General features: G+C 31.7%; 1 protein-coding gene across 5 annotated transcripts; it reads right to left on the bottom strand.

Annotated features, from left to right (window-relative positions):
* Positions 1–5,702: 5,702 nt before the first annotated feature.
* Positions 5,703–12,331, bottom strand: LOC121237572. Of its 5 annotated transcripts, none has more exons than XM_041134375.1 (10): positions 12,153–12,330; positions 10,772–10,920; positions 10,375–10,462; positions 9,427–9,742; positions 9,196–9,348; positions 8,693–8,767; positions 8,316–8,413; positions 7,942–8,067; positions 7,238–7,327; positions 5,703–6,215 (listed from the first exon to the last, which is right to left on the bottom strand). In XM_041134375.1, exons 1-10 carry the CDS (start codon positions 12,210–12,212, stop codon positions 6,081–6,083), a joined length of 1,290 nt encoding a protein of 429 aa, XP_040990309.1. In that variant the 5' UTR covers positions 12,213–12,330; the 3' UTR covers positions 5,703–6,080. The 5 variants fall into 5 exon arrangements, with proteins under 5 accessions (XP_040990309.1, XP_040990311.1, XP_040990310.1 ...); XM_041134377.1 differs by adding an exon at positions 11,083–11,260 and having other exon boundaries at positions 9,196–9,742; positions 12,153–12,287; XM_041134376.1 differs by adding an exon at positions 11,949–12,019 and having other exon boundaries at positions 9,196–9,742; positions 12,153–12,285.
* Between the last annotated feature and the right edge of the window lie 947 nt (positions 12,332–13,278).

Genomic DNA, 13,278 nt, shown 5'->3' with positions numbered 1-13,278 from the left:
ATAAAATGCTTGTATTGTATAATTTGATTTAGAATATAAATATAAAAATTAAAATTATACAAATTAAATATTATCCAGTAAGTGATGTGAAATGTGAATTGTAAATTTTGGAAGCTCTTGAGTACATTTATTACTAGACAAATGAGTTGTTTGATATTTAAAAATAAAAAAGTAAGGAAAATGTTGGGAGACCGACGAATTGGACTTTCCAAATTGACCGATATTTTATTTTTATTTTTTAAATCTTAATGGTTAGAGAACTATTTATTAGTTAAAAAAAATATATGTTTAAAAATGTTTAAAATATATGTAAAGAAAAAGAGTAAAAAAAAAAAAAAAATTACATTTATCCGTCCAGCTATCGGTACCATTTATCGGTACCGGTAGCACGACCTAAAAAATAAAAATCAATGGTCATTCATTTAAAGTGTTGTTTTTGTTTACAATTGGATCATTGCAAAAGGAAAATCACGTGAGGTGCTTTTGGAGCTACGACAATGAATCAAGTACCCAACACTATCTTTTTTATCTTCTCTTTTGTTGTTGTTTTTGGTAAGTTGTTTTGGCTTTTAGTTTGTTGGGTTTGAGTCACTTGGGGAGACAAAAATGCCACCCTAGGACCTAATGTCATACATTTTTATATTATTTGAAGGCACGCCGCTTGAGTTAAAAGCGAAGAAGAGTATTATAAGCATGGTTCTTTGATGTCATTTTAATGATATTGAATGTTATTCTATAAACGAAATGGCATTTGTAATCTCAATATATGTAATTATTGCGCATTCTTTTTGAATAAATAGGTAAATTTGAAATTTATTATTTTTTTAACGGTAAACTTTATTTTACTTTTAAATAGAATATACAAAATTTATATACTCTAAAACTATATTTAATATTACTCGTTTTGTAATCTATAATTAGCCCAAACAAAAAACGTGGACTCGTGACATTATTGGCCACTTGTATCATAATAATGCGAAATTAATAAAAATCCATTAGATTTCTATATTAGATACATTGATAATTAGCTCGCGTTCCAAAGTTTAGCGTAGAAAAGAGTATCATTTGTTTGGTGGAATAGTAACTGAGAGCTAACACTTTATCATAAATATTTCAACACTTTTATATTAAGTAATAAAAAAATTTAAAAAATAAATTATATTCTAAAATAGATGTATAGAACATATTTAATAAAATATTTATATGATATAAATTAATTTAAAATATGAATTTAAAATTTTAAATTTTATAAATTAAAATTTACTATTTTAATAATATAAATAATGTACTCTACGGTCTACACACTGTCTTCAGAATAAATAAACTCAAAATTAAAATGATTATAATTATAATAGATTTTTGGTTAAATAAAGAATATAATTGATGGCAGTTCTGTTGTTAATATGAAGTTCGAAGGGCATTTGTTTAGATTGGGGGCGTTATGACTTATGAGTTCCGGGAAGTGAGAACTGCAGTCAAAGGGCAAACCTGGTAAATCATAGGGTATTGGATTTATCGAGAGGCTGCGAAGCCGTGTGGCTTGGCTGGTGTCCCGTGATCGGCTCAAGGGGCTCCCCTCGCTCGCTCAGGAAATTTTGGTCATAAAATTAGATAAGGTAATTATTTTTAATTTATCTTCATTCCATTTAATTATTATAATATTTTAAATTTGTATATAAAATAAAAAAAATAATTAAATTTTTTTATATCCAAAAAAATATAATATTAAAAAATATATTTTAATAATATTTTATTTAATTTTTAATCTCAATTTACCATCTACAAAAACAAATGAGATATAGAGATTTTTTTTTCCATCTAAAAATGTAATTAAAAAGAATTAGGGGCCCACTTGCTTTATGAAACAGAGGGGCCTCTGCTTGTAGCCTTTTACACAATTCCTATTCCTATTGTTGCCTTTTGCCGAAAGATGATTCCGTATATATATAAATTTGACATTTCCTTTTTTTTTTATTAGATCGTTAACAAAAATTTATTATTTATATTTTGCATGACTAGATGACATGTTCAATTTATTAAATTTTAATATTTTTTGTCAACTTATAGATATTGATTATAAAATATATAGTTATTCTATTATCAAATTGGTAGATAAAGCATACCGTTTATATCATATAAATAATAATATTTTATTTGTAATATTTAAATTTAATTTTTTTGAAATCAGATTATGCCTTTTAATATATACGTTATCTACTTTGTAAATATAGTTTTTATAAAATAATACGAGGTTGTCATATGTTCTCATATAAAATTGGCTTTTTCTAATAAAAGTGATTACTTCCGCCATAATTTCATAAACATTTCATTTTTTTTAAAAAGATGTTAAATGAGTATCTTTAACTATCTAATTAAGAAACTTGTTGTTGACATTACAAAAAAAAAATTTATTGTCCTATTTCATTATTTTTTTGATTGAATAATTAAAATTGTACTTTTTAAATTTTAAAAAAATAAATTTATAAATTAGCATGATTTCGTATAATACATTGATTTTAGTTTATAATAAAAATAATTTAACAATTTGATATATAATGTGAAGTCATATTAATTTATAAATTTATTTTTATAAAATATCAATGTGATAAAAGTATTTCTCTTAAAAAATAATATTTTTTTTTTAATTTTTAAATTATCACTCAAGGTCACTTAAGTAATTATAATTTTAATCAGTAACGGGCAATCACCGGGAAACGTACGTTTCGACGGAGAGTTTAGTAAAGGTGTCGACGTGGAATACATGCAGTTGGTGACAAGCACGGGAAAAGTAGCCGAAGGACGTCGTCAGTCACTCGAGGCATTTGGAAATTGGGCTTTTTATTTCATTTCAAGAGGATGAGCTTAGATTCTCCCCCAATAATTGACATTGCTTTTTTAGTCCTGTCTTGTCAGATTGAAATTGACTATTACATTATTTACGAAACTACCACAAATTTTGGTAAAAAATAAAATAATAATAATTATTATTATGTAAAATATATTTTAAAGATATTTATTAAATAAAACGATACAAGTACAAATATTTTATAATTATTTATAATTATATTTTAAATTAAAAATATTTTTATAAAATAACTTATAAAAATAATATCATTTTATCACAATACTCTTAATTTAAAATATAATTATATAGCGTTTTATTACTACTCTGAATTAAAATACTTCTCTACCAAATTTTAGTGTTTTTTTTCTTTATTTAACTAAGGAGGGTGCCTTTGATTGATTGATTGATTGATAAGTTTAGAGTTATATTCTTTTTATGAAAATGAGAACAAAAAAAAAATTGAATTATTGACAAGTGAGACTATCTCAAATATTCTTATTATTATTTTTTATTTTATTATTATTTTTTATCTATTTTTTTAATATTTATTATTTTTTATATATTTTTTATTATTATTTAATATTTTTTATTATTATTTATAAATATTTTCAACACTTCTCAAATATTCTCACCATACAAACCAGTGCAAGAGGCAACTACATGACATTAAAATTAGGGTTGAAAGCACGAGTTGGAAGAGGCATAAACATAAAACAAAGGATTTAGATATTTAATTGGAGTGGGATATCTCTCTTTACGGGCAAGCTCGTGTGATAAACAAGGACAAGTTATTTTGTTTTTGCATGGGATTTCTCTCATCGATTTGTAACACTTCTTGGTATATGAGACCCCGACAAACTCCTACAAATATCTCAACTTCGATGCTCTTTAGAAACAGAAACAGAAACAAAAACAAAAACAAAAACACAAACACGTAACATTTGATGTAAAAGTAAATAAAACCTTATTTTCTCAGAACCCAAAAGATAAAAGATAAATGAAACAAGGAGTTAGGTCTAGGAGTGTTTGGTGGGAAAGGATATTACAATCTTTTATTTTTTATTTAAAAAAAAAGGTTGTTTGGAGGAGTACCTATCCTCCTGGTTTGGCAGTTCTGAAAAATCTCATAATGACGAGCCTGATACCGGCTCCAAATTAATGAGGTTTTCCCCAGAATAGCAGTCAATGCATGAGTAATGACTGAGGAAAGGGAACTACCCTACCTTAATAATAGTTAATGAGGATGGCCGAAACTGCCAGAAACGCCATCGCATTAAGGACAATGCATGAACCGATCACTGCATTTGTAAATATTTTTTAAAAAATATATTAATTTACTAATAATTACTTATTTAACCATTTAAAATAAAAAATATATATATATATATCGGTCGGGTAGGATGTGTTTAGCATTCATTTCCCTTGAGAAGATCAGCAGGCAGCGGCGCCCTAAAATCCTACATGGTTTACTGGTTTCCCATCAACTGAACCATGCATTTGAGGTATGAGCGTTGAATGTGATGGAGACATCTCAATGCACACTCTCTCATGACAGTATTTGACAGAGACGGAGTAGTTGTCTAATAAGAATGGGACTTGGGATTGAAATTTTCTTCAGTTTTCTCATTTATGAGCAAATATTCTTATGTAATAGTGTGTAAATCCTGATTCTAGTATTTATAATCCTAAGACTATTTAATAAGGATGCCTATTAATATATATAAGTAAAAGCTACTGAATTCATCTGGGCATTCATTTATTTCCTACCTTTGTGACCTAAGGACGCTTCATACAATTCAGTTGTACTTCATTGGATTATGATAGTATCAACCTCATCGTCATCGTCGTCTTCTTCTTTCTTCTTCTTCATTGCTATTATGTTCTCTCTATTTGGTCAAACTCTTAATAAATACCATGTCAGCAATCCGTACTCCATCTGGCCATGAACCTCAGCTTTACACATGGCATGAAGAAAAGAGTTGTTAAAGACAATCAAATATCACGTGGAGTTCAATTTATCAAAACTAAAAATTGAGGGGTTTAGATAGAACACCTGAAATATTATTACATATTAAAAAAAAAAACCAAATGCAATCAAAGCGACTGCTAGGAACAAAAATAAAAGCTTCAAGTCACTTGTAGAAAACAAGAAATAATTTAGAGTAACAAACTAAAGCTTCGTTTAGGTAGTGAGAATATCTGAGAAGTGTTGAGAATATTTGTAAATAGTAGTGAAAAAATAATGAAAAAGTAATAATAAAATATTAAATAGTAGTAAAAAGTAGGTAAAAAGTAATAAATAGTAAAAAAATAGGTGAAAAATAATAATAAAGTAAAGAATAGTAGTGAGAGTATCTCAAGTACTCTCACTATCCAAACACACCATAAGACGAAAAGGTTATGTAATAATTTTAGAGAAAAGATATTTACAATCGTGAATTATGTAATTACTGCGTAATCGTTTTGAAAAAAAGAATAAAATATAAGACTTTCATGAAAAAAATTAATTTTTTAATAATGAACTCTATTCTTTTTCAAAGCAATTACACGACGTTTACATATTTTACAATTGTATATAAAATTATTCATAATTTCGTGGTTAATCCCATCACGCGGTGGTTCCAACAAGTAAAAAGAGTATTTAATTAAAAAGAAAAATACTTGCAGGCTTGTAGCCTCACTCTCCAGTTACCTTAAATCGCTGCTAAACTTCTTTAAGAACAAAAGGCCATGGATGATATTATTACATTTAAACAAGTGCAATGCGAGAGCAAAAGGACTATTGGTTATTATTATCAGTTAAAGTCTATTAGCAATCACCATCTCTCAATCTTGAAAGAAAAAGCCATGGATGACATTGCACAACAGCAAACCAGATGGATTTACTCAAACAGAAAAATGAGTGGACAAGAATGATGTTATTATTTACACAATCCCCAAAAGGATAATATATGGGGCACAAAGAGATCATATTCCAATTTCGCAGCAAAAACATAATCACTATCATTCCTCTTCTGGTACAGTACAGTGGCCTCCGACTAGATACATTTATTTTTTAGACTAATCAGGAAAAAAAAAAAAAAAAAAAAACCCCTGCGGGGTCATGGAGCCCCAACACAAGTAATTGGATGAAAATCTATAAAAGGAGATTGTGGGGAAAAAAGAGTGTCACCTGCAACATCATTACAATGTTGAAGCTCGATGTAATACAATAAGCCGTTGCTTATAGTTATTTTCAGGATGCTGGAGCATAGTCTTGAATGGCTGTGGCCAGCTTATTTCGATCTTCCTCTGTTTTTGTCCTAATTAAGAAGGTACGTGCCACAACATTATTGTTGTTGCTATCATTATTTCCATCACCACCATCACCCTACAAAAATCAAGAGAAACCAAACATGTCACTATGCACGATATAGGTTACCACACAATAACTTCAAGGACAACTTCCGCTCGGGAAAAAAAACTACGGCATAACTGATACCAATCATCTGTTACAGCTAGGTCATTATTTGATAACACATCCACGAATTTCAGAAATACAAACTAACTTCAAATAAAGCAGGTTCCGTTGCAGGACTAAAAAATTCTTCAAGGCAAGAGTATGGGTTTCTGCATGCCTATGCATTATAAGCATGCACATAAATTTATATAAAATCAGAAAATAAATTTATATACATGTTACTAGCGTTGAAATAATAAAATATATCACTATATTTGGAGTATTTTGAAGAGAGAATACCCACCCGTGGGTAGCCCAAGTGGTAAGGGTGAACTTGCGTGCATAAGCCCCATGTCATAGGTTTGATTCTCCTAGGGATCAAACTGCTATTCAAGTAGGAGGCCATGGCGGTGGGTTGTTTGCTAGTCTCCCTGTGGGTTTAGATTCCATGGGTGAGTCCTAAGGGCTTTGCCGTGGGGTGGTTCCCCGCCAACAAAAAAAAGAAAAGAAAAGTATTTTGAAGAGAGAATGGCAAAAGATGAATTTATTTGATTATCCACGAAAGATATATCAAAATTTAAAGATTATGATTTTCTTTGAGTAATATTTAAAAAGGATAGGTCAACTTAACCAAATAAAAGTGAAGGTCCCAATAAAAATATTTGATCTTAAGCTCTATAATGAAAGAAATAATGTAATCAAATAGGAAACAACCAGGAGATAGGCAAGAGCTCCCAACTACTTTTGGTCACTATCCTTGGAACCACATGCCTGCCTAAAGTGTTTTATATCCACTTCCTTTCAGTGGAAAAAATGCGGTTCACTAAAGTTCAGTATTTGATCCTAAGCTCTATTAGGCTGCTTTCTGGTACCACTAATGTATGAAAACCACAAACAAACAAACTAAAAATGTAATTGAAAAATGTAAATATGCATTGTTATAATGTTCTTACCGAAGTATGGAATATTGCAACAAGGGAGTTCTTCTGTAAATTTGTCTTGATGCCAGGATATATCAGCGCATTAAGCAGTAGTCTCCCAACCTGCAAACAGTTGAGGTTACAGAAGGTTTATTTAACAATGGTTTAAAGTACACTATGCTGAATCAACCACCACAACAACATTATGCATGTGCTTTTAAAAACAACTATAAAACAATACTGATAGCAACAAATTACAAGGGAGACAAAAGAAGGGTCAAATGATGGAAAAGATGAGGAGATGAGCTGATAGCCATGTTAGAAAGTTGTTTCTGGAAAAATCTAAGCAGGTTGCAATAAATTATTATGCAATTTTAACAACCAGAACACCAAACAGCACCAAAAAGACGTGCTCATTGAATATTGCTGAAAGAAATCTTGTATAACAAAAATGCAACTTTATGATCAGCAGGCAGCAGCAACCCCTGCTACCGTCTCATAATTACATTTCAATTAATCTGTAGCTTGTGTGCCTTGCTTTTTCACAAGCCATGAAACATAAATGTTTGCCATTTCACTCATCTACCTCTCAAACCCAACACTCCAAAAATCGTTAAAACAAAATGAGGCAAATAAATCCTTTTTCCAGATAAATTTTCACACCAAATCTAATTTTTTTTTTTTTTATAAGTAAACCAAATCTAATATTTAAAGCAAATAAAAGTAAGTAAACATACATCATTTCTAACAACAATCGTTGGTTTAGATTCTTTTGTACCCTTGTCGATACCCTCTTTGCATTTAATGGAAAGCTTCCCCATGCCTTTATCTTTCCATGCATCTTTATCTGCTGGATCACTTGACTGGACGATTTAAATGAACAGAAAATATAGGTGAGCAGCATTAATTAATAGCAAAACAAAGAAATCTATGGATGCTGTCTTCATAAGATGATATCATACAACTTTCCACAATTGAAGCCAATCGTCTTTAGATCAAATGGCATTGCCTTCTGGGTAAGTGAGAGATGGAGGTGATGTTACCAGCCAATCCCATGTGGGCGTGTGACTTGTGTTTTTACCTATCAGAAAAAGCTTTCAGAACTGAATACCTTCACATAAAGCTTGCACTTGACTTCATGAACTACAACTATACCCTTCTCTTCAGACTTTTTAACAGATGGACTGCTAGGCTGCTCCAATTCATTTTCTATAAAAAAGAGGAATGTTCATTTGCATATCAGCAAAGGAGACAGATGTCCCAAAATATTGTCCATCAATAGCTTTCCAAACTTATCATTTACTTTATTTAAAAGGTCAAACCCATGTTCACTTACTTCAATTGAGTTCAAATAAAGGATGGTAGTTTTAGAAACCTAATCTATTTTAGTTGAAACACAACATATTGGACAATATTTGTTGGATATGGATGCAAGGACTTTAAACTTAAATTAATAAGAAAAACAGACTAAAAATTTCATTGTCTCACCGCCATCCACATCATCTGAAGCATCACGGTTAGTTGGAATGGGACTTTGAGCAACGGTGACTGGACTTTGATTCCCTGAAAGTAAAAATATATCAAAGTAACTCATACAACTCTATTAAAAATAGTATGGTAGATGGAAATAATTAGCAAAGTCAGTCTGTATTTTAAGCTTTAAGCTTTTCAATAGAATACATCCTAATTTTAATGACCACATACCCTTACCCTGTGAACCTTAGGTATATACCATATTAAAGGTTTGGCATAATTCTCAATGTGTACCTTTTGAGTCCACTTTAGCATCACTTTCTCTTATAGAACTTGTAACAAAATATACATTTACCATTCAACTAGAGTATAGATTTTTTGATGGGTTCAGATTCAACTAAAAAGTGGAAATATTGCAAGCACCATCTTTAACTTAAGCATCATAATGCTAATAATATACATGTCACTTCTGTTAGAGATCCTAAAAGAAATTCTGTTAAAATCAAAGAAAATATTACCACCAAATGAAACAGGCTTTTGAATGTTTGGGAATCCTCCAGAGCTCCATGAATTCAAAAAGCCTGCAGTTGTACCAGCTGGTGTAAACCCAGGGGTTTGACTGTTTGAAAATACTTGAGAACTCGATGAAGTTGCAAAGGTTGCGGTTGTGCCTGCTGGATTAGATCCATGGGCTTGACTGTTTGGAAATGTTTTCGAACTAAATGAATTTGCAAAGTTTGTAGCCGTGCCTGTGGAAGTAGATCCAGGAGTTTGACCGTTTGAAAATACTCCAGAGCTCAGGGAACTTGAGACAGGCACTGTTGTGCTCACTGAAGTAAACCCAGAGGTTTGACTACTTGAGAATACTCCAGAACTCCATGATGTTGCAAAGCTTGTAGTGGTGCCTGATGGAATAAACCCAGTTTTCTCTTGAGATAACTTTATGTCCCCATTGTTGGTATCAAACACTACTTTATTCTCACTATTTTGAGATTCTACAGTGAACAAGCTATTTCCTTTCGCTGTGTTAGCTTTGAGCCACTTGACAACATCACTGAACTTGTCCTGAAAAGGGAGATTGAAAAGAAGTATCTTTTCTAAGTTTGCAAGTATCATATCCAAAACTGAAAATGCTCACCAACCCCCAATACTAAAATGCACCATGCTCCATGGAGAATAACATCATCGTCAGGTTTGAGTAAAACAACCAGACTTAGTATAGGGCAAATGCCCAGAGTTTCCATCACTCGATGTCGATGCCTAATATGCAGATGTAAATCCAGTAAAGAATATATAGTTGCATTCATATATTAACATAAAGTAAATCCAGTAAATAATCAACATAATCTGTCCAATTTAGCTTTTGGGATTTTGTCATCTTCAACCATCAAAGAGGTCCAAAATGGTCTTGAAGCTCAAGTCCTCCTTTCCTAATACTCGGCGACATTGTAGGATAATGGCCCACAATAGTATAGAGTCTTATAATTCTACTTTCCATGAATGTCTAACACCTTTTCCCTTTGCTAGTTAGGTGGATATCTTATATACTGCCTGTGTATTGGGATTCATCCTTTGTACTTGTTACTAAAATCTCATCTTATATATAAATATCCATACTTGCGTACACATACGGACTGCAACGAAAAAAATACACCAAAAAAAACCTTCTGAATAAAGTAAAATTTGTTTAGAATTACCATAATGTTTGAGGCATGAGTTAGGTAGTCCCGAACACCATCTTCCCAAAGTTCATCCGGGTGGTTCTTCATTTGTTCTTGCACCCAACTATTCAAAATTAAAAAAATAAAAATAAAATAAAATTCCAGGGATTGTAGTAGGGAATATTAGAGTCAATTCTGCAGGACCATAAGATCAAGAACAACAAAGGTCCAAATACTAACAATAGGAAATGCAACTACTTATGCAGAAAACCAATAGAACATGGAAGTATTTGAACCAAATAGATATGAAAAATATCAAGTCACGATGATGTAAAATTACGTTGTAGATTTCGAGAATAGCCACAGGCTACATGATAAATGCCACTGTCAAAATGGGGAGAAAGAAAAGAAGATGGATGGAAGAATATTGGACCTTGCAAACTGGGTATTGAGAGCTCTCACATGCTGCCAAGATGAGATAGCCCGTTGCATATCCAACGGAGCTGTTGCCGCCAACCGCTGATACGATTCAGCCCTGGGTACATCAAAGGTAGATCCTGCCATTACTCTTTTATTCCTGAACTGCATCACATTTGACACAAAGATACCATTCAGCCTCCAAATAGTCAGTGACGTTAAAAAACAATCTAAAAGACAACTGGGCGCATACACGCATATAAAGGACACAAACAAACACAAAACATCACATTAAATTTAAAAAAAAAAATGAAAATAAAGTCTCACCCCCAGCCATGAGCAGTCCTTTGTCTTCTCTATAAAGAAAAAACCACCAGTATTTTTTTAAGCTCCAACAGATTGTGTATTCATTTTGAAAGTGACTGGAGGATTCTAACAATTGAACACTAAAAAAACCCCATTTCTGGAAGCCATTTCAATTTTGCTTTCTCCTCTTCTTTAACACCTACAATATCTTCAAGAGCTCATGAAAACAGTATGATGTGGAAATGCATGGCAAGTGATGCCAGGTTGTTCATGCATTGGGGCTGAAAGGTGTAGATTCCATTAAGCTCTCCACCAACACCCACTAACATAGCTCATTTGCCACATGTGCTATTACAAAATAAAAGCCTCGACGAACACTCAAGCCAGAGCAGTTGTTGATAAAAAAAAATTTATTACGTATAAAAAAAAAATTATCAACAGGCTCCTTTCTTTCTCATAGGAGGGGTTCGCATCACTAAAAGGGCTTTTAAAATTTATATTCCATTTAGCAAGTACGAACTACTTTCTCAACAACCAGATTAATTGGGACGAATCACCTAAATTGTACTGTAGTATAGTTTTACTTTTCAAGTCCCTTCACTTCCCTCGTTTTCCGAGTCTTGCTCAAACAAACATCAAGGTAGAGAATTGGGGTTAATATTGTACATTTGAGCCTAAATTTTACTAATAAAAAAAGTATTACACTTCAGAAGCTACCAGAACTAGACATAAACCCGATTATACAAAGAATGATAAGAATATAGATTTTTCTTGGGTATTTTCCCCAGCTTTAATTCGTATTCTAAAAATGAAGCCTTCTACAAGGTAGCTAAAACAATAAAAAAAAAAAATGAAAACTTCACGTTTTATATTGCTCGAATACTTACTATTTATTAAACAGGTTCAAACTTGATCGAAATTATCGTGCCAAAGTCACCTGAACAGAAATTTATATATTCTCCAACCCCAAATAAACAAATAGATTCAAAGCTTTAGTTTATTTCTATTCTAGTAATCCAAATGAGGGATGTTCGAAGTAAGGAAAGAGAGAAGAGGAAGGAAGGGAGGGAGAGGAAAGAACGGATACTCACGGCCGTCTCGTTCGCGTCGGGGCTCGAGTCGAATGCACCGAAGCGTTTCGTTCCATTCATGATTTTCAATGGGGTTCTTCCAAAAGCTCTAGAAGTGATAAGAGGAATGATTGATTCTTAGGGTTCCTTTCAAAAATTTCTGCTTTCTGCTTCCTGCTTCACTGAGCTTGAAAGGAAAGAGACTTTCTTTTTTTTTTTTTTTTTTTTTTACAAATCTTCATTAATTTTTCTGGAATGAGGGATTGGAGCCGTTGGATCAGGTGGGGAACAAACTTTCAATTGGAGCCGTCAGATTGGATAGTCATGGGAGTTTAGCATAGATTAGTCCACATGGGCCACATGCTGCTGGAATTGTTTTAGATGAAAATTGTGGATGCCCATCACTTAAGGGGCCACCACAAATACCCAACAATTAATGTGGGCCTGCATCTTGAAAGGCATTGAAGTGCGGCCTCCAACTAGGAGTTTTAACCCAATTTTGAGAAATGGAGGAATATATATAGCTTTAGAAGAATATTATGCATTTGTTACTATTTATTTTTACATCTCAAATTTATAGTTTTTTTTATAAGATGTGAGAATGTTTTTCATATGATATGGGGTGTGAGGTAGTAAATAGTGGCTGATGAGATGAATTTTTCATAGTTTAAAGGTTGAGTTATGACCAGATAAATCCCAGATTGCCTTAAGATTTAGGTCTCGTTTATTTTCGCAGATAAAATGAATTGAGATTAAAGTTAAAAGTTGAATAAAATATTTTTAGAATATATTTTTTTAATATTATTATTGTTTTGATATTTGAAAAAATTGAATTGTTTATTTTATTTTATGTGAGAATTTGATAAAGTTGTAATGATTAGATGAAATGAATTAAGAAGAGTTGCAAAAACAAACGAGACTTTAAGGTTGAAGGATATTGAAAAGTTGATAAGCTTTTGATAAAGATTCCAACTTTTTTGGTTGGTAAAACTAATTTGATGCAAAAATGTTTCGTTGAAGTATATGAAAACGAGAGTTGTCGAAAAGACAAATCATTTGATTTAATTATGAAAACAAGAAGCAGCCTAAGAAATAATGCACAATGTTCAAACAAGGTTGATTTGCGATTCTTAGGAACAAATCCCTT

This window comes from Juglans microcarpa x Juglans regia, chromosome 6S (genome assembly GCF_004785595.1).
Source record: "Juglans microcarpa x Juglans regia isolate MS1-56 chromosome 6S, Jm3101_v1.0, whole genome shotgun sequence".
NCBI lineage: Eukaryota > Viridiplantae > Streptophyta > Magnoliopsida > Fagales > Juglandaceae > Juglans > Juglans microcarpa x Juglans regia.
The sequence above is the reverse complement of the archived record's forward strand: the minus strand, read 5'-3'. Positions and strand labels throughout refer to the sequence as shown.

Bases quoted from the DNA above. Each gene is read 5' to 3' on its own strand.
- LOC121237572 (XM_041134373.1), bottom strand. From the start codon at position 12,212: ATGAATGGAACGAAACGCTTCGGTGCATTCGACTCGAGCCCCGACGCG. The intron at 8,414-8,692 runs GTGAGACAATGA...TCTTTTTTATAG, and splicing joins TTCAGATGATGTGGATGGCG to AAAATGAATTGGAGCAGCCT. The intron at 8,068-8,315 runs GTATTCAGTTCT...TAAATCGTCCAG, and splicing joins AGTGCAAGCTTTATGTGAAG to TCAAGTGATCCAGCAGATAA.